Source organism: Hydractinia symbiolongicarpus, chromosome 14 (assembly GCF_029227915.1).
Source record: "Hydractinia symbiolongicarpus strain clone_291-10 chromosome 14, HSymV2.1, whole genome shotgun sequence".
In the NCBI taxonomy this organism is placed as follows: domain Eukaryota; kingdom Metazoa; phylum Cnidaria; class Hydrozoa; order Anthoathecata; family Hydractiniidae; genus Hydractinia; species Hydractinia symbiolongicarpus.
The window spans coordinates 17517029-17539006 of NC_079888.1; the positions used below are offsets into that span (position 1 = coordinate 17517029).

The 21978-nt window shown below is 33.6% G+C and overlaps 2 protein-coding genes across 2 annotated transcripts; both read left to right on the top strand.

The window, feature by feature from the left end:
• Nucleotides 1-259: 259 nt before the first annotated feature.
• On the top strand, nucleotides 260-6592 carry LOC130625939 (uncharacterized). Its single transcript, XM_057441063.1, has 4 exons — nucleotides 260-625; nucleotides 1452-1569; nucleotides 4211-4724; nucleotides 5059-6592. The coding sequence occupies exons 1-3, from the start codon at nucleotides 323-325 to the stop codon at nucleotides 4687-4689; spliced, it is 900 nt and encodes a 299-aa protein (XP_057297046.1). The 5' UTR covers nucleotides 260-322; the 3' UTR covers nucleotides 4690-4724; nucleotides 5059-6592.
• A 7418-nt stretch (nucleotides 6593-14010) lies between these two features.
• LOC130626115 (uncharacterized) lies at nucleotides 14011-17072 on the top strand. The gene is made up of 3 exons (XM_057441218.1): nucleotides 14011-14676; nucleotides 14967-15078; nucleotides 16768-17072. Exons 1-3 carry the CDS (start codon nucleotides 14112-14114, stop codon nucleotides 16901-16903), a joined length of 813 nt encoding a protein of 270 aa, XP_057297201.1. The 5' UTR covers nucleotides 14011-14111; the 3' UTR covers nucleotides 16904-17072.
• The last annotated feature ends 4906 nt before the right edge of the window (nucleotides 17073-21978 follow it).

Here is a 21978-nt window from a genome sequence, read left to right on the forward strand (position 1 = left end):
TATTTTATTTTTGCGGTATGTTTGCTAAAAAGAAAAAAAAATAAGCAAACATTTAGGTCCAAGATCATTTAGCAACTTTAGGCCCAAAAATTGTTAGCTGAAAATAAGTATATTCAGAGCTGATGAAAATTTATATGCAACGACATGATTGGTTACTTTTTAATGTGTGTTTTGAAAAACACTGCCCATTGGATAGATTTTTAGTTGCGAATGGTAACCCTAATGACGTCGGTTGTGGCTGTTTTGAAAAAAATGAATTTTATGTAAGTTATCCTAGATCAGTTTTGTTCCACTTCGCATCAGTCTGTGACTCAAAAGAAAAATGGCTTTCAAAGTTTTTACTTTAATCTTATTGCTTTTTGCTATCAAATACATTCTCACAGAAGATAAACTTTACCTCATACACAGCGTTAATGACATCAAAAATGGAAAGATCATAAAGCATTCGAAAGGATTCACAAGAACAACTTGTTTGTTAAAATGCCGAAACAATCAAGATTGTGACACGGCATATTTCAAATCAGATCAGGGTAATAACGCAATTGGAGAGTGTTGGTTTGTCCAAGAAGGTGGTGAAGATGAGTTGCAGCTACCAGAAACATCAGGAGAAGTTGAAAGTTTCAAGGTAAAAGAGAAATGTTATATTAATGTGATTAATCTAAAAATGTTCAAGTTAAAAAACCTGTACTTTAACTTTGTTTTACCACAGGTTTTTGCTTTTGTAAATTTAATATAAAAAACCGAACATCCGACGGATTTTTGACGACGGCGACACGAGATCGCAGTCGGTTTGAAATCAAGCACAAAGGTGCAAATTTGGGGAGTTTCTGTTTAAACATGGGCTTGGGTACTAAGTGGGTTAACATTAATAATTATTTTTAACTTATTTTTATTATTTTTCCCATTAATAACAAATCGTCACTGAACAAAAAGCTCTGAAGTGAGCATGCACATTTTATGTTATTTTGTTTTTCGCGGAAAAGTATTTCTGTGTTGTTTTTTAAATAGATCGCTTCCTGGATCTTCTAATAATTGTGTTTCTTCATAAGCTAGGCCAAAATCACACCAATATGAAAACTTCAATCAAAGGTAAAAATGTTTGGTAAACTGAGAATCGCAAAAGAATTTCATCCTGAATTGTTCGTAGTTAATAGCATAAATAGTCTATGAAAAAATGTTAAAGCTTTTCTTTATTTTTTGCAAAATCGAAGGTTCGTGTTCTTGCAAGTTTGTTCTTATAGAACAAGCGCCCAGGCATTGATTACCTTACGTCAATCATAAATTATTAAGTAGATAAGTTAAAGAGTGTGCTCAAAACATCACAAAACTGATCTTCTTAACAAAACCCGACTTTTTACACACTCTGGAGGAGAGTGATTTATAAAAAGTGGCGGTAAATATCTTTTTGTACCTCTTGTTTGCAAAATAATCAGAATGAATGTTCTTTCTAGGGAGTTCCTGATTATTGTGAAAAAGACAAACCGTGTAAAGATGGGAGATATAAAAGCACAGATGACAGAACCCAAAACAAAACTGATGTCAAAACCCAAAACGAAACGCACATTAATGGTATGAATTCTTTTATGCAAAGTTTGTTTGTTTGTTTGCTTATTATTTTTGTTTTTCGTTGTTGTTTTTTGTTGCTTGTATTTGTTGTTTTTTGTTTGCTTGTTTGATTACTGTCTTTACTTATTTATTTTACAATTTTCCATTTATTTACACAATTACTTAACATTTTTAAATTATTTTTTTCCCGATTTCCTTTGTTACTCAGCCCAAATTTGGGGCGAAGAGGCACAATTACTTACGACGGCAACTTCCAGACCATTTGATTTCAACAATATTTACGAATCAGAGCAGTTTGTAAAGCTCTGGTAGCATAAAAGTGCACCTATGCGGAGTGCGGAGCGATCAATTAGTTTTTAATTTTATTTTCAGTCTCCCTGAGGGTTATTGAGACGTGAAAAAAAAACGTGGTATACGGGTATTATAATATAGACTAGCCGGGAAACCCGGCGTCGAAACGCCGGGTTAAGCCACAAGTAAAGGTGTGATCCGGCATTGAACACTCTGTGGAGCGCTTAATAAGAGCTGTAAACTGTCCCACACGATCAGGTGGAGCGCTTTAGTACAGGTATACAGTATGTCGTTAATCATTTGAAGCGCATACAACATTATAGTGTGCGACTGTAACATATTTTTCAAAAAATAACTTTCCCGCAACGATAACTGATATAAAAACAGAGTTTACAAAGTGTTGTTACTCCATCATAGCAAAAACAATCGGTCAATATTATTTTATTTTGTGGAAAAGTCTTTTTAAAAGTTAAAAAATTAATCGTGACACTGGGCTGAGCGCTTAGTACAGTTAAACCGTGTTGTACAGCGTATAGTAATAATACCCTTTTAAAAAAAACTTTCTCGCAGACACAGGGCTGAGCGGTTAGTCCAGGCGTGATTCCCAAGAAATTTTCAAAATTAATTGTCACAGTGGTGGGCTGACCTTAGTATATACAGGTAAACGGTGTTGCACATGCCCATAGGCGTAACAGGCTTTTACAAAAACAGTCTGTTTTTAACACTGGGCTAGCCGCTTAGTACAGTTAAACACAGTTGAACAGGCGCATAAGGCATATTACCCTTTTCCAAAAATGTTCATTGCAACTTCGGTTTAAATAAAAACAAAGGGAACAGCCTGTCGTTACTCGTCCAGCCAAAACAATCGCTCAGCCATTTCATTTGCAGAAAAAGTTTGCAGAAAAATAATAAAATATGTAGCTATACCTAGCTAGCTAACTGCATTTAGCATAAAAATTATTAATTGCTTAAGAATATTGTTGTAGCCAAACTGCATTTTTATACTTTCACTTTTTAAGGAGCTAGCTAAATAGCCACAGCCTCAACATAAAAATAAATGTTGGCTAGGATAAAAAGCTCTTATACCATACAGAATAGCAATAAGTGAGGCTCTAGCTAGCTAGTAGCTATAGCTAGCTAATCTTCGTTCCTAGCCAAACATCCTAAAACTGGTGCGTTTAAGATCTGTACGTGGCTAAAAAACGTGACAATATATTTATCCTAACATTGAAAACAAACAGAAAACAAATATTACAAATATATAAGGCTTTTAGAAGATAAAAAAGTCAAACAGGCCTACAAACCTCACACACTGACCACAAACACGACCATTATCAAAATGGCCTTCGTTCCGCGAAGATCTTGGATTCTTTCTGGTCGCGAAAATCTTGGTTTTTTTTTAAAGAATCAGGCGTTGTGAATGATGTTCCACGCGCGAGCGGTCAAAACAAAGTCGGTAAAAATATATCGCATTTGGTATCGGCGCGTAATTTACAAAATTTCGTGTTTCCTTTAAATTTACCTGTCGCAACAAAGTGGACAAAATAAATCGCGTTTGGTATTAGTGCGCATTATAAAAATTTCGTGATTCCGTTACGGGACGCGGCTCTCGCGGACAGACAGACAAAACACGGCTATTATTAAAGAGATTTATTCCTTAATCAAAATGAGGGTCAGGGCAAGACCACAAAAATCCTTTCGATTCAATGTATCAAAAGTCACTACATGAAGGTTATGCGAATAAAAAATCTATGGATAGAAATTTTTAAATCTCTTAATAATTTAAATCCGCCATTTATGTTAGACATCTTTCAACGCAGCAAAACAAACAGGCCAGTACAAATTCAATATGTAAATAATCTTAAAACATTGAACTTTAATACTAAAAAATTTGGGGAAAAATGTCTTCGCTCATTGGAGCTTAAAATTTTGAATACTTTACCTTCTGAATTAAAATGTTGTAACACCCTTAAAAAATTTAAACTCAACTAAGGGAGTATGATTTCAGTCACTCGGTCTATTCATAATTTTTATACATTTTTATAAAACTACAAACAAATTTTAGTCGGATTTGATTAGTTTCCTGTATATTTGTAGATATCTATTTATTTATTTTATATCAGGAAGCTATTTGTACATAGTTATTTCTCCGATGATTAAGAAAGAAAGAAAACCAAAACCAAGTCTGTAAAAATCGGGTTCTGCGTGATTTTCCGAAACAAAGCTACGCGCAACCACTTTGAACAGAATACGGTTATTATTATTAAACAGATAAAAACAACAAGGTTGATGTTGGGTTCTTACTTAGACGTTAATCAATGCATATTTTTGGTTGTTTTTTTTTACATTATAGATAGTCATTGGAAGTTACTAACAAAAAAAGCAGTTTGTTTTGGAGCAAAAGATAATAAATATGGCAGATTTACATTGTATCGTACTGGCCTACTTACAAAGCTGAAACTTCAACATGCAGGTCCAGCTACATTAAATTGCCGTACTGATCTTAGCAATATTGGCTCTCGATGGGGATGCAGTAATTTCAAAGATGTCTTGATTATGACTGCAGTTACTGATAAAAATAACAGTATAATAATTCCAGGTCCTGAGAGGTTTACTACTCCAAAGAAGGAGCAGTACAAACTTCCTGGATATCACGCCAATTCCTCATATCTCGAATTTGGCAATCTAAACAGATCTGTCGAACATGGAGAGGAGTTGAGAATCTGGTATCTTCACGATTTATATAACGTATTCGAGGGTGATAACGCGGGATCTTCTTGTGCGGTTGTGTATGCTGTCATACAGGATTTTGAAAACACTCCTGAGATATAAACTTTAGAGGAATTTTGATAAAAGAGACAATATGGGTAAGGTGCATTTTTTAGGTATTCACAAATAGATCTAAACACAACTAAACAATTTGCTCATCGTGATTTTGACGATAGCGTTTTTCAGTAGAAACAAAACAGAAATAATTAGTAGGACTTCGAGTAGCGAGTCAAAAATTAAAAATCTGTAATTTTGGGAGTAAAAATGTTTTAAGCGATTTTTTAATTTGCAATGTTCCAAAAAATAAATATCTACTCTTAAAATACAGAAATCTTAATGGTAATGGCAAAGTGAAGTTAAACGTGTTTAGAAAATCTAAAAAATAAATTTTAAAATATCATTTTTGATGTTATTAATTAGGCATTTTTTTAGAATGAAATCTGTTCTGAGGAAAAAACAACAAGTAAATGTATGTATAGCCTTATGTTGGAGCTAAAACTTATCACAGTGTATTATGTACCTTATTACCACACAAATAAACCCATCTAGTCATCAAACGGATGAAAACATTTCTCAACATTCCGTATCTATACTGAAAGAGAACTACTTTGTTCATCACTATGACTTACACGCATTATACTCGCCGTCATGATCAGAGGTCTGATCGGGGTGAAGCATTCTCTATTGAGAATGAAATACGGATGTGCTATCATAAATATTCACCTATGTATTCCGTATCTATTTTGAATCGTGTATATAAAAATGCACAGTTGTTTTTTTGTTTTGTTTTTTGTTACTTGCACTGTACATAAAACGCACAAAGGTTTTATAAATTTATTTATGAAGAGCACATATACCGTAAAAAATTCGATTAAGCGCCTGTGCGCTTATTTAATATTTTAGGAGTTAGGTTGGGCGCTTATTTGAGTGGGCAGGGGGTGGGGGGCTTAATCAAGGGGGCCGCTCAGTCATGTCTTTACGGTATTAGAACATCAACACATGGTGCAACAACACAGTATTTTGACATTTTGAATTTTTTATTCTAAAACCAAGGATTGGAACTGTTACTGCTCTTTCTCCAATACACTACGCCCTTAGATGAAAAACACGCTAAAGAATTTGTCTGTAAGACACTGTGCATCGTTAATTCTAAGAAATACGGTAGCTAATCTTTTTTGTTGATGCAAAATCCTGAAAACAGTAGAAGAGTTATTTCTGAGGGACCCATTTTTTGTTAAGATTTTAAATGTTTGCATTCTATTTAAAGAAAAAAAATTTTTGTGGTGTAATTTTTGTGATGTATATATATATTTATATGTGTTGATACACGTTGTATTCGAAAAACAAATAAACTTTACGAATATAAAAAAGACTCTAAAAAGATACTGTTTACTTAAAACCTTCCATCTGTGTATTAAACTATGAAATTTTTCATCTTTGTTATTCTTAGTAACTTTACACTGTATATAAAATGCACAATTATTTTAAAGATTTACATATCGGAAGTACAGTTTAAAAATACTCTGTGACTTATTTTTTTACAAACTCAAGAATCTTTGTTCATAATGTTTTGGAAAATAGTAAAACAACATCGCCTGACCAAAGTTCCACAGCCATACATAGGCAACTAACACTGGAGACGACTACATTGGCAGATGTGCAGGGTGGGTAACGTACGTTAAAAATGCGCTAGGCGCAATTTCTGCGAGAACAGCCTTATGGAGCAATTAACGCGACGGCCCACGTAGGTTCAGAAAATTGAAAAAAGAAAACGTGCTTACGTCAGCAACAAGCAACTTTAATTATTATTGTTGACAAGTTAACAATGCGTGGGTATAATATTAAAACGTTGTTGATCATTGCTTCAGTGTATGATCTTTGAAATTGATGAACAAGATTGTAGTTCATGGTATCTATGTTTTCATACTTCAAACCGTTCTATATTATTAAAGACCATATTTCCCTATATATGAGGAGAATCCTATTTTTAGAGCTAAAATGTGTTGATATAAGCAGTAAAAATGTAAAAGTCATAACCCAGTGCCACATTGATTTCGAAACTACTCACGTCTCTGCGATGTTGTCTATAGGTTGGGCAAGAATTTAAGACTTAATGCAAGAAAATGCCATGAGTGGTACAAGAAAAGAGAAAGGAAAATTTGAACAATTGCTTTAATTGGATTTACAAGATTATGACGCACCCACAACGGGAATTACTGAATAGAAATTCCTTTCTCATGTCTAAAATTAACATCTTGATAATATTTAATTTGAGATTGTGAGCCATCTAATACTATGCCAGGGTTGCAGAGGCGCATTTGTTTTTAAATAAGCGTTGCAATTACAAGTAGCTATATACATTATGTTTATGTACCTAGTCAGCATTATGTCCAGCATTATATTCAGAAGATTCCGTCATTTTAATTAGAACGTAGCTACGCATAGGAATTCCTTGATTATTTGACAGTGAACAGTCATCACTTGAATGTATGCTAGCTACGCACGTAGGGTATTGCATATCGCCTATTGCAGCAAACAGAAACGTATTTTTTATAAATGAATTTCTTCAGATTTCCAGTTTCCCTTCAGGTACGGATTAAGAATTTTTTGGCGGCTGTAAAATAGAGGTGTAATAGCTTTTCAGTGCAATCAAAAACAACCGGAGACCTCGGACAGCGTTTTGGGCTGCAACGGGACCACCGCCTTTTACCGCCCTTGATCGTCAAAATAGCGTAAAAGTCAACCTCTGGATGAGTCGTTGATAAACCAATCAACTTTTCATTTTTACTTCAAGCTATGTACATCTTAATTTTTTTGTACAACTTTAAACAGGAATTACAAACAACAATTTTCTATATCTATAAAAGACTTTTATAGATAGAATAACAATAGTTTTCACAATGATAGGGTATTGTTGTTGTTGTTGTTGTTGTTGTTGTTGTTGTTGTTGTTGTTGTTGTTGTTGTTGTTGTTGTTGTTGTTGTTGTTGTTGTTGTTGTTGTTGTTGTTGTTGTTGTTGTTGTTGGAAGACTCAAGTCATTCGGGTAGACAACTGAGTATATTATAGATGAGTTCCAAACCTAGGACTCGTTGTACCAATCTGAATTACTTCAGTCATGAGAGTTGGTTTTAATGTTTTATGTTGCACATGGATATTTGTCAAAATTGATATGCTGAAAATCGTATATTGGGTCTCCAAAAATGGCTAATATAAGGAACTCAAGAAATATGACAGAAGTTTTTTGACTTTATTTCATCAAACCGATCTAAAAACATATCTTACAAAGTTGCAAGTTATTTTTAGAATTTTTACTGAAATTGGAACTTTTTCCCGTTCTTTATACCGCTGACACCAAAGTAGCTGCATGGACTAATCGGTTTGAAATTACTTTGCAATATTTTCCTAATAATAAAATTAGAAGTCCTAATGATGCACCACATTGGCAAGCCGTTCAATGTTCTTAATCCTAATTTTTCACGTAACCTTAATCGGGATTTTGCCTTAATGTACTTTGTCTTGATTCGCGAATGATTATTCGGTACAAAGCTATATGCAATATGCTATATGCGACTAAAGTGTTCGGATATGGTGTTTCGCAATTTAAGAAGTCCTATTCGCAATTTACGAGGTCCTATTTGCCATTTCGGTAGTCCTATTCGCAATTTACGAGGTCCTATTTGCAATTTAAGAAGTCCTATTCGCAATTTACGAGGTCTTATTTGCCATTTCGGTAGTCCTATTCGCAATTTACGAGGTCCTATTTGCCATTTCGGTAGTCCTATTCGCAATTTACGAGGTCCTATTTGCCATTTCGGTAGTCCTATTCGCAATTTACGAGGTCCTATTTGCCATTTCGGTAGTCCTATTCGCAATTTAAGAAGTCCTATTCGCAATTTGCGAGGTCCTATTCGCAATTTACGAGGTCCTATTTGCGAGGTCCTATTCGCAATTTACGAGATCCTATTTGCCATTTCGGTAGTCCTATTCGCAATTTACGAGGTCCTATTTGCCATTTCGGTAACCCTATTCGCAATTTAAGAAGTCCTATTCGCAATATGCGAGGTCCTATTCGCAATTTACGAGGTCCTATTTGCGAGGTCCTATTCGCAATTTACGAGGTCTTATTTGCCATTTCGGTAGTCCTATTCGCAATTTGCGAGGTCCTATTAATGAGGTTTTTTCTTTTTTTTTGAAATTGTTTTTTCCCTTAAGCTAAGTAAGAATTTTGTTTCGCAATTTTCTAACATTTAGTTTAATAGTAAAGCAGATATTGCAGAGCAATCTCCCAAAGTGGTTAATTCACATCTACCGGGCATTATTTCTCCATTATCTAACTAATCACATTGCCCTATTTTTAAAAAATACGGATGCAACCCCTTACTTTAGAAAATAATTGTTTGTGGAGACCACGGACAAAACAAAACGGAAAAAAGAAATCACAGCATTGCCTCGTGGTTATTAATTATGATAATTAATGCTTATCACGCTCTTTCTTTTTTAATTAGCTTTGCCGGCATTATTGCATATTATAAGCCAAAAAACCCAATTGGGGAGAATGCACATTGCGATAGTTGAAGATAGTTGAAGCATTATGGAGATAATAAAATTAAAACCATGAAAGGAGCAATTCCCGAATTTTAGGTATTCTAATACACCTTAATTCACGAAAATTCAATTGTACATGCGTTCCTAGGCTCTCCACCATTTTACAATATCGGAAAAAAGGAGGTAAAAATCGTGTTTTTAAGAGAGTTTGTTAGAGGCAAAAGCGTTTTTTATCCAGTTTTTTAACTTCCGTCGTATCAATTTCTTTCAAATTTTGAAGAAACGTTAATAATAATAAGATACAACTTATGTGCAAGAAAAGTTATCACGAAAAAACGTGTTTTCTCATTAATAAACTCTTATAAAAGTGTGATGTTTACCTCCTCCGATCGCTAAATAAGCTGCGATGGAGTGTTAGTTTTCCCGAATTATTGTAAAGGTGTATTGTTTAGATCTTATACTGTCTCCACAAGGAAACGACTAACTGTTTGAACAAAGGAAAATAATCAAAAAGTAAGACAGCTAAACAACAAAAACAAGAAGGGGTCGTTGTTGCAAAAAAGTCTGATTCAGTAAGTTAAAACGTTTAAATAATAAAGAATAACACAGTAACTTCGATTGATTTATCTGATTTATCATGTTCGAAACTTTATGGATATATTTATAAAAGCATTACGATGGAAACACATTTACAGATGCTCTTCCACATTCATTATTTTTGCAACCATGCGATCGATTTTGCCGTGCGTTTATTATTGCATAATTCTAGCAACAAATGTAATGGCGGTTCTGTAGGCGAAGAGAAATTGGGGTGGGTTTGTTATTTCTATGAAACATTTAAACATGTTCTGGTTGTCAGTTTTCAATAAAATTTTCAGGATGATGTTTTCTCATTTATATCTTTCAATTTTTACAATTAAATAGGCACCTCAAAAAAAAGTTGCCTACAGGGTGATTACGCACCTTTAAAAGTCAAAATTTAAATACGTATTCAAGGCAATTAATCGAGCATTTAAGGTACGAATGATAGCGGGAATTATCTTCTACTGCTGAGCACTTAATGTAACAAAAACCGTTTAGAGATGAATGCAGATGCATTGGTATCTACTAGCATATTCTTCCCTGCTTTTTTTGACAAATAACGTTACACATAAAAATGGCATAACTTTCATGACTATTAAATTTCAAAATAAAAAAAAATAAAAAAAAATAAAAAAATAACTTACAAAACAATAACTTACAAAACAAATATTTCAAAAAATCTTCTCATTTCCATTGTCTTTTTTTACAATGACAGATGACAACTAATCTCTACTATATATACTTGACAATAAATGTCGTGCACACATCAGGCGATAAGTTTATTGAATCTGATAAACTAATTATGTCCAAGATATATTATCTTGAACAAAATTAGCTTATCAGATTCGATAAACTTCAGCAATATTCTGTCAACTGCTAAAACGTTATCAGCTTTTCGTTCTTTAATATCATACTAAAATGATTTAATCACCGTTTTATCGATAGGTTTATCCTTTTGCTTCTATTTCCCACCTATATGTTTGATAAGGAAAGAAAATGAGATTAAGAATTTCAACTTTCAAAAGTTTGTGTTTATTATTTTCCAGGAATATCCGAACACATTTAATGTGATATCCGAATATGGTGTCTATCAGTTGACAAATTTTGAAGTCCTTCGCAAGTAGTAATTTTGGCTATTTCTATATTATATTTGTCTAATTCAAAATTGTGAAAGTTCACTAGTTATTAAGACTGATTATTTAGTTATATCTAAACTTTTAGGTTGTGCTAATTGTTGCTAACCTGAAATCCTTTTTCTGATATTTCGTGGCACCTAATGTGGGTTATTTTATCATTCTGGCATGTTAGAAGTGCACCTTTAACGTCTACCTAGCCTACCCACGTATATGTGCAAAAGTTGCACTTCTGCCACCTACCGGCTGAGGAATATTGGGGAGTTCATGGTTTTGGCCAACTTCAAAAATTACTCAAAAAACTGTCGTTAACTATGCAATTTTTTTTTAATGAATGTATACTTCGTTTTTGAGAGAAGAATTAAATGTTAACTAGATTTGTGTCAGGATTATAGACAAGTGGCAGGGACAGCCTGGTTTATGTAAATAAAGTATATATACATCATTTTTTGTAGTGGGACCAATCCAAGCCGTTAGTGCGCACTGAAGAAATAGAGACAATTTCAAAAACTACATTTTATTGACTTTCTGACGGTATCAGTCCGTTTGAGCTACAACGTTCCATATTCGTACCAACATGTATTTGCGATATTTTTCCGACATTACTAGGTTGCATTGATTTTAAAAGTGAAACGTTATGCATTTGTTATAAAAATTAAAGTTTTAAACAGCTGTTTGTAGGCAACGATGTGTGAAACATTTCAATGCTGGTGAGCTGACATCTACTGTAAGATGCAGATTCATAATACATTGTATGGATCTAAAATTGGATCCATACAATCCATCGCCGTAAGTAATCCACTGGATTTAAGATGCCCTTATACCGGTATTACAGAACTCCAACTGAATGTGCAATACGGTTAACTGTACTTAAGGGCTAAAACTGGCGTTCAACCTCCCATAAAATTCCAAATTTCCCAAAAAACATTTTTAGCCTGTACTGGACACATAATTTATCTGACAATACAATAGGGATAAGTATCTTTGGCCAAAGTGGATCGAAAGTCTGCATTTTGAATTCTTTTCTTGTCGAAACGCAAGCGTATTACAATCATTTTTACAATTTTTAAATAGCTTTCCTATTATTCTACCTTCACTGAACGTCAATCAATCCATCCATTGCATTGTCAAGGCTCTTATGTCACTGCATTTTAAGCACAAGAATTTCAAATTGAAAGAAGTCACGAGTACTCACAGCGAGGACTCTAAGGCGTTTCCTAAACAGTATACTTGTCATAGTTCACTCGTTTCACAGATTTAAGACTTTGGAACTCAGATGCAGAAGTGGTAAAGAAGTCAACTTGACAGCGTTCAACTTGTCCATTTGCGTGTAACAAGTCGTTTGGTTTGAAGTAATATCCTCAGAATGTTTATTCTCGGATTTTATTTCTACGTTCATAGCCATCTTAACTCGAAAATTCACTTTGGTTCGGGATGTTTCCACCTTAGTATTAAAAAGATTTTTTATTTTTATTACCATTAACGATTCATGCATGATTTCTTTGTTAGTAAATGTAGAAATAGTTACATACAAATTTTAGTCATCCACATGATGCTATGAAACTTAAGTTTTCAAAAAAGCGTAAAAATTACATACAGTAGACATCGAATGCCGCTTAATTAGAACTTTCCGTTATTTCGACCAAATTTCTAAGTCCCTTGAGTTTGGTTTAATAAAGTCTTATATTTTGAGCTGCTTAATTCGAACTCCGCTAATTCGAACATTTCGCTAATTCAAACAATTTTTTAGTCCCAAGGCTGCATTATGCTTGTTAATTCGAAATTTTGTGTATCAATAAATAAAATCTTATGCATGGGAAAATAAGAAAAAAGCGTTTTCATTTTTATTCATAGTGGCAACATTTATTTCAATTTATCAATTAAATAGGCATTTCCAATAAAATGAAGTTTACAAGGAATTTGGTGGCCTTGCCCATCGCCAAGAAAACAACGTTAAAAAATTTTTATAAAAAGTTGTAGTAAAGTTGTAATAAAGTTATATTAGCATAAAGCCTTTAAACGTTTATTAAATATCTTGTTTTTTCTGAACTTCTGATAATCCGAACATTCGGTAATTGGAACAAATAATTTAGTCCCTTGTATGTTCGAATTAACGGACGTCTACTGATTTATGTTTAAACCTACGAAGAAGGTTAGGGAGAAGTAGACTTTAAATTATCCAAAAATTGTCACTCCCCCGCCCAATGTATATTTATACTCCATCCCACCTCCTACCATCCTACACTCTTGTTACACACTCCATCCCATTTTATTTTGGATACACCAAACGCTTTTTTCGTTTCTTTACTTTTACCATCAGGAAACAAATGTTTCATAGTATATTTGAATTTAATTTATAAGTTTGCAACGCAAAACCAAGGTAAAAAAACATACGTTTTCAATGTTCTCTGCTTGAGAATTGAAAAGCTCTCAAAAATTTCATCTTGCACGTATCCGCCTCTTTCTACAATAGTCATATACAAAAAATGCTGGTACGACTCCTCTGTTGTTTTTAGATTGCTCATAACAAGTAAACAAGAAACCGATTCCCAATTAGTAGATTTACAAAAGCATGAAGACACCCTTATACATGCCAATTATAGACACATCAGATGTGCCGAGCCAAACTATATTTTTAAGCACTCCACCACTTAAGCACTACTTGATTTAAATTTTTAATCAAAGTATAATGCAAAGTTGAAAGAGAGAAAAAGGACTGACATTAGTGACTTTTTCATTGTTTCTTCTTATTATTGTTTCCTTATGTCGTGTGTTAATTTGTTTATGATTTTGTTACCTCTATACCCAAAGGTATTGAATAAGCGCCTAGCCACCAAATATGCGACCCGCGTAATACCAAAAAAATAATTGAGTGCCGAGGGCAATTGAAAATTTACGGTGTTTTTTCGACATTTCACTGTTAAGGCTTTTTCCTTTTTCCGCGGAAAGGAAAAGAACGGACAGGACTTTCTTTGAATATCGATGTACTATCTAACATAAATTAAGAATAATTATTAATTATGCATGCAACTACGCAAGTGTTTGAATAATTAAACCTCTTAATTCAAACATATTTTAACTCGATTATTTAGAATGTGCATATTAAAATTCTATATAAAACAATGTCGATGAAAAGAGTAAAGGAAGTTAAAAAATCTGTGAAGAGGGAATGAAATCAAAAAGAATTTTCTCTAAGAAAGAAGACAAACTCGATACTTTCTTAAATGGCGGAGAAGAATATTTACAAGATTTATTTACATATTGTTATTTTTTCTACTTTGTATAAAGATAATGTAAAAATGAAAATGTGGGTGAAAGGAGAAAATGTATTATCGTCGAATATCAACAGCCTTCGTGTTACCAGTGCACCAAAAACGAAGTCAACTTTTATCATTCTCAGCTCATATCACATCAACAATATTCGTTTAGTAACAAATACACTGGGAAACAAAACTTTGCTAAGAACAACGGTCAAGCCAATTATTAGCATTACACAGGATCTGAAAAAACATAACACACCGATACTAACTTATACTTCCATAAATACACTTAATGTCAGGACCACCACTTTAATGAAAACGTCATCAAAACATGTGATTTTAATTAATCCAACAAATTCGATTTATTCGATAACACCAATAAGCGAGTTTAGCGGAAATTTCAGCAGAAATTTTACTGAAGAGACGTTTGGAAATTTAACAGTTAACTGTACGCATTATAATTCATCTGGTGTGAGAAACATAAGTTTATATAACTTAACCTTTGCAAGCAACTGTACAGAGGAGAAAGGTAATCTTACTCTATCCGTATAATGTGCTGTAGTTTGATAACATACCCAACAATCCTTGGCATTTTATAAGGTAAACAAGAAGTTTTATAATCGCGGTCCAAGGCTAGAATAATAATTAGTAGAATACAAAAGTAAAAAAATATCGAAGTGTAAGGCTATGACCAATCTCTTTTTCCGCATTTCATCTCTACGCGAAGTTAGACAGTATTAAAAAATCTTGAAACAAATTTGGCTATTTGTTTTTTTATTAATTTCTATTATTTATTGTTTTTAATTGCTTTTTAATTAGTCGAAGAAGAATTACCGTGGTATGAAGATCCAATAACATTCATGATTGCAGCAGCAAGCGTTATTTTTATTTGTCTGCTGGTTATTTTAAAATTTGTGCTTTCGTACTGCAGGTAAGACTATATATTACTTTGTACGGAATAAACGATTCAATAATTAAACCGTGCAGTCATGCGAAAAAAAAGACCACGGGAAGAAAATGTTCTATTTGCTTGAAAAGGCTTTTTTAAAAAGTCGCTCCCTATAATAATAGCCGTCGTCTGTCTGTCACTGCGCAAAGATACCGCAAGAAACGGAAGGGGATTTCACCAAGGGTTGCCGATAAGTCTCTATAATAAAAGCCGCATTCTGTCTGTCTGTATGTCTGCATAAAACACGTCGTACTACGAAAACACGAAATTCGCTATATAAAGGATGAGCGAACCTGTGTATTTATCAAGGGGCTACCGACTAGCTTCTATAGTAATACTCGTCGTCTATCTGTTTCTACACAAAATGGTAACCGCAGTATCGAGACACACGAAATGCTGTTAATAAAGAACGGGTAAACTATCCATGGACCACTGACTGGTAGCTTGTAATCTTTTCTGCTTAATAATATTTAGAGCAGCCTCGTCCCAGGGCATTTCGCTTTGTTGATAAAGTAATAACGGCTGAGCAGCTAAAAGAGCCTTGGGACGAGGTGGCACTTGGAGCTAAAATTGAATGCTTCGTGCAATATAACTAATATTTAGATTCTTAAGTAACATCACTCCAAAACACACCAAAATACTTCCTTTTAAAAATTTTCCTTTTTTGGTTTTTTTTTTTAATTACCATCTTTGCAATTTTTTTCTCAATAATCTTTGTTGGTAAAGAGTGCGGGTTGTGATGAAGACGTGGTAGTTTCATGCTCATGATTTCTACGTTCATAATATAGCAAAAATATCAAACATTGTTTTATATACAGCAGTGTATTTATGAAAAGTATGGAGTTGAAAATGGGGTTAAAGAATAGCCAGAGGAAACTTTAGTTGGTGAAATATTAATGACTCTATTTCGACTAATATTTTAATTATTTAGCTTTTCGTGACTAAGAGGTTTAAAAAAACTGACAAAATTATATTCCACTGTTTAGATTGACAACCTAACTTTTCTCAGCAACACTTAACAAGAACTGTACCAAGTGTTTACAAGCTTAAAAATTTTGGTCAAAATGTTTTTGACGGTCATTTTAATAACAAAAGCTTCTTTAAAACAAAAAGTAGCATTTCTTATTGCCTCACCTGTGTAGGCTGTGATTTGTCGGTTAATTTTTCTTACACAATCCTTTACTAAAATTAAAGTTAGTTCTCCTTGACAAATCATTCCGTTTGTACTGTTATTAGTGAAAGTCTCCTAGTGTAAACACAGGCTTATGTTACATAAACTGATCTTTATCAACAAAATTCCGACAACTTTCAACAAAACGGGCAAAGTAATAAATGTTACAAATTAGGAAATTAAGTCATTTCTATAACAACAGGCCTTAAGCTTTGGTATAGCATGCGGCTTTTTTTTTTTCTTTTTAACCTTCAAAGGACGACTTCTCGAAGATTGAGACGCGATTGGTGACTGAGGATAAGACCTCCATAGTTCATATTCACCCTCTTTCCAAAACATAGGAGCACTTTTTATGAAAACCTAGTCCTCAGAAGCTGTAATGTTCCAAGTAGAACTGCGTTTGCTTAATTTGGCCCTGTCATTTGTGAGACTTTAAGACTTAAGTTGTTCTAATTCTAATTTCTTTAGTGTTATTATTTTTTGTTTTGTTTTTATTTCAGCAAATATTCCGGAGAGTATTACGTTCCACGATGGAAATTACCTCGCAGAAAAAAGGGAAAGGAAGGCTGGGTGCTAAGTCAAATAGACTGGATTCCAACCATTAGTGACGTCGAACCTCCGCCAGCTAAAAAGTAAACATAACGATGATAGTTAATGATGGACAGTTAAAAATTTATCTTAGAATGTTAGATCAGAAGAGAATGATTTGGACGCAATTTGAAATTTTGACAAGAAAATCGCAAAAGAAATATGTGTTAATAAGTTTATAAATAATACTTATTCCTTGAAAGTAGGAAATATTGAATTTAACAGAGTGGATAAATATTTAGCAGGAATCTGTATGCGATATTTGTCAGATGGACAAAGACAACATGAATAGGATTATTCCCATATCCAATTTTGTTCCACGAAATACACCTGCGAAAATGCTGAATAATCATAAAAACGAGATTAGTTGTAAGCAAATTCGAAATGCTCGATTGTTTACATACAATTTTAAAAAATGTTTTAATAAAATGTTGCCTTTTACAGCTTTTTAATTTGGTCTTTTGAAGTTGTAGTAAAAAATTAGCTTTTTCATGCTGCAATTAGTCGACCCAGATCCTTTTATTTTAAGGAAAAAAAGAAAATCTCTAAGGCTAAGAGCAGCGTGTCAGAGAGACATTTACTACTGTTCCATTTTCAGCTGCTCTTCACAGCAGTGCAAATGCACAGCACTTCTAGCAGTATATCTCTAGCAAAGGGGGGATGGCATTTGATAATATGGGACGATCTGAAAAAGCTTAACTCTTAGTTAACATTTATGCTTTGTTTTCTGCTGTGCATCGTAGCAGTAGGTTATTTTTATATTAGTATTATTATTTCAAATATTTATACAGGATGTATCCACTTCAGTGCTGCAAACACTGTGATTAATGTGGGCTCCGTAATCTAAATGTATGCATTAGGTATACACCGGCATTGCATACCCAATTTGCCTCACATGGTATGGGTTGATCCGTAGCTATGGTAAAGAAACTTGCTAAACGGGCCCGCGCTATGGACCGAACAAGAACTTTTTGATTACGAAGAGAACTTTATAACCACAAGGCCACGCACGTGTCACTTACTTCACTAATTTAAAATGTTATACCCAGCCGGTAGTTTAAAAGAGAGACAACGGCCTATGGCCGGAAAGATAGTCCGAATCACTACATATTTAGGCTATTATTATTATTCATATTTACACAGGTTGACTACGTCAGAATATATACATATCTGGTATCAATGCAGGACCTGTACAAAAATAAATGAAAGTAAAAGCTAAAAATACTATAAAAATTTTGTTTCGAAGAGGCATAGTTAGTAAGTGCAGCACTCTTGGATAAAGACGACTGATGAGTAAGCAAGTAGGCACGTATCAGGATAAGTCACTGTGAAGGAGAATGGCATAGTTGATCGTAAGTGTGAATGTGTGACTATATATATTAAAATGTGTCAAATAATCAAGTAAATAAAATAAGTTATTAAAATAAAATTTTCAGACACTGAGTCAAAAAGAGGCATCAGAATTGTTAAAACACCAACTGAGGTGAAATGCTATGACAGACTACTAAGAAAGCACAAGTTCAGACATCATCATACACAATGATACTGTTTCAAAAGAGGCGTGAGAAGTGATAGAAACACCGATTGAAGTTATGAAAGAAAGACTACCAGGAAAATCATGACTGGCTAGGCACAATACATAAGTCACATATGAATATATATTACCATTCGTGCTTAGAAATATACCGTTTAAAATTGACAAAAGATTTTTCATTTCGTACATCCAAGTTCAGTGTATTGAGCAATTGTGCACCATAGTAGCTCGTAGTCTTTCGGCCAGCTTCTGTTCTAACTTTTGGTAATCTTATCTGCGACTTGTTACCTCTCGTGTTGATATTACGATTCACCAGCTCGCATTGAATATTACTAACGTTATCAATTATATGGAGAATCTTGAAAACATCTGTGACAGCTTTTCTTTTACGTTTGTTTTCAATAGAAATCGAATGTTCTCCAGTATTATGAATGATAGTGTTAGCACGATTATGAAGTCCTTCAAATTTCATTTTCCAAGAAATTACTTTGGTTACAATATACAGGATAACAGTAGTGAAATATTGGTTTGATCAACGCGTTATATATGGAATTAGTTACCACAGGAGAAATCTGATGTCGTAATTTCTTCAATAAGTATATACGAGAGCAAATCTTCTTATACACCTTGCTGTAGTGTTCGTTCAGGTTCAGATGAGAATCTAACGTTATACCAAAATATTCGTAAGTATCAGACTGGCTGATGGTAGTAGATAAAATTTCAACATTACAATCATCCACATTTGACAATCTATTTCTATACATAACAAATTCGGTTTTTCCTTTTTTCATGTTGAGAAAAAGACAATTATCTCTAATCCAGGATTGTACAACATCAGCTTCTTTGTTAATAACGGATACAATGTGACGTTCGTTTTTATGAGAGTAGTACAACACTGTGTCATCAGCGTATTTCAAAATAGAGCAGTTCTTTAATCGAAAATGCAAATCATTCAGAAGAATGATGAACAAAAGGGGGCCAAGAATGGATCCCTGTGGAACACCATGAGTGATACTCTCCGTTCTAGAACTGGTACCTTCAAAATTTACTAATTGGGATCTATTGAATAAATAGTCACTTATCCATGATAGCTCATTCTCTGTTATACCGTAGTATGGTAATTTGTGAAGTAAACATGAATGGTGTACGGTGTCAAATGCTTTAGAAAAGTCCATATAAAGTACTCCAGTCTTGTTTCCTTTGTCCATGTTATTACGTATATGGTTGACTAGGTTGGTAACAGCATGCTGTGTGGATCTTTTCTTACGGAAGCCATATTGATAAGGACTGAAGAGGCCGTTCGATTCAAAGTACTGTGATAGTTGATCAGAGGCAATTTTTTCAACTACTTTCGATATCACGTTGAGGACGGATATTGGACGATAATTTGAGAACAAATGTTTTGCTTCTGACTTGTATATAGGTGTTACTTTAGCAGTCTTTTCGATCGTTGGAAAAATGCCAGATTTGAAACTGTGATTAATCAAAAATGATAGCGGTGCTGCTAGTTCCTCAGCTGCATCCTTTATAAGTAAAGCTGGGAGATCGTCAAAACCGGAAGCTTTTGATGAATTAATTTCTTTCAACACTTTGATCGTCTCTGAAATTTCAACATGTTGGAATTTGAATGATAAATGTTGTGGATTGACGTTAGTTAGATAAAAGGATCCACTAAATGGCAACCATGTTAAATTCGTGATAGATGGGATGGAATTTACAAGTGTAGATCCTACTGTTGCAAAAAAGTGGCAGAATCCATCAGCTATTAGCTTCTTATCTGTGATAGTTTCATTTCCAATTTTAAATGATCTAGATGCACTTTCATTGTTTTTTACAGGATACGACTTTTTGATTTGCTTCCAGAAGTCTTTCGGGCTGGTACCGTTCTCCCGAAAAAGTGAGCGGATGTGATTTGCTTTTGCTTGTCGAATGAGATACGACACGAGATTTCGCACTCTTCTGTAACTTGACCAGTCATTTTCACTATTTGTACGTTTTGCACAACGGAGATAATAATCACGAGTGTTCATTTTCGTTTTAATATCTCTCGACATCCAAGGATTCTGCTTACCTCGAATTTTCCTTTCAACTAATGGTGCATGTTTGTTGATAACAATTGTCAAATAATGTTTGAACAAGTTCCATGATGAATTCATATTATCTTCAACAAAGCAATTTTTCCACGGCACATTAAGTTCATCCTTAAAATGATCCTTGTTATATTTTGAATAATCACGAGTAAACAATTTACGAGAAGCGTATTTCTTTACATGCATTTTACGAACAATTCCCACAAGGTCGTGGTCACTGATGGAGTTGGCATCAACAAAAGATTTTGATATTTTTGTTGAATCTGTTGTCAAAAAGATATCGATTAACGTTTTACTAATACTTCTCGTTGCTTCTTTTATCATTTGTTTAAAACCATTAGTAGCAAAAATATCTTTTATATCGACATGGTCGTTTGGTTTCAAATAGTTACAATTTAGATCACCGGTAATTAAGCATTCTTTACCTTCATCCGTAACGGTTGTTATCCATTATTTATGATCAAGACGTAAGAATTTGCTGAAACAAGGAATCCATAACAGCATGTTCTGCTTTATGTAATAATTTCAATGAAAAAATAAAAGTTGCTGATCCATTAGCCCGTTTTTTGTTGTAGAGTATCTTATAGCAGTATGCTTGAGTACCCTAACTTGCATTCTTTCACTGAATTATTGAAACAAATGCACTTAATTAGCCATTTTACGAAGTATTGATCAAAAAACAGAAAAGCTTCCTAAAGTACCAGATTGCACCATCCAACTTTAGTAACTTTGGTGTCTGAAAACTGGCGAAAAACGGTTTTTAAAACAGCCATAACTAACCGTAAGAGCTTTTTCTTGAATTGTTTTATATCTTTGACCACCTTACTAGCACTCATTTGCAAAATGGACTTTGAAGAAGAAAACCACCTTGCTCTGTTGTTTTCTTGCTGTTGGGTAATAAGGAAAACAAGTTTTCTACAAACATGATTGATGCTAGCGCTAAATATAAAAAAATGATATCTAAATATAAAAATTATAAGAATTTTTTTTCACTTAAGGTGGCAGTAAACCTTTTTTAGCTGTCCAAATAGCTGAATTATTTACTCAGTGTTTTATTTATACCATTTTTTTTTACTATTTCCTAAAAATATAGGCATTAATACATAATAAAATGCTTTTAACTTAACACTAAGATTGATAAATCAGCAGAAATTTCTATTTAAAAATGTATCATAAACAAGAAAAAAATCAGCCTCTTCGAGCTCCAACTTTTTATAATCTCGTTATTTTTCATCCGCTTCTGGTTTTAAATGAACCTTGGGTTAACCCTGTTAAAATGATGTGCGGATTTTTTTTGTTCATTTTTATTTTTTTAACAATAGCCTTTTGTAATTTTCAAAAGATTCTTTGTTAGTATCCCCTGCTGCATCGAACACTGTTAAAAGAAAAATACTACGAATAAAAAGATTTCGGCACTCCGTATCATGACTGCGTGGTGTAAACCATGCAGTCATGATACGGTCTGAGTCATGATACGGTCTGAAAATTTTAAAGTAAAA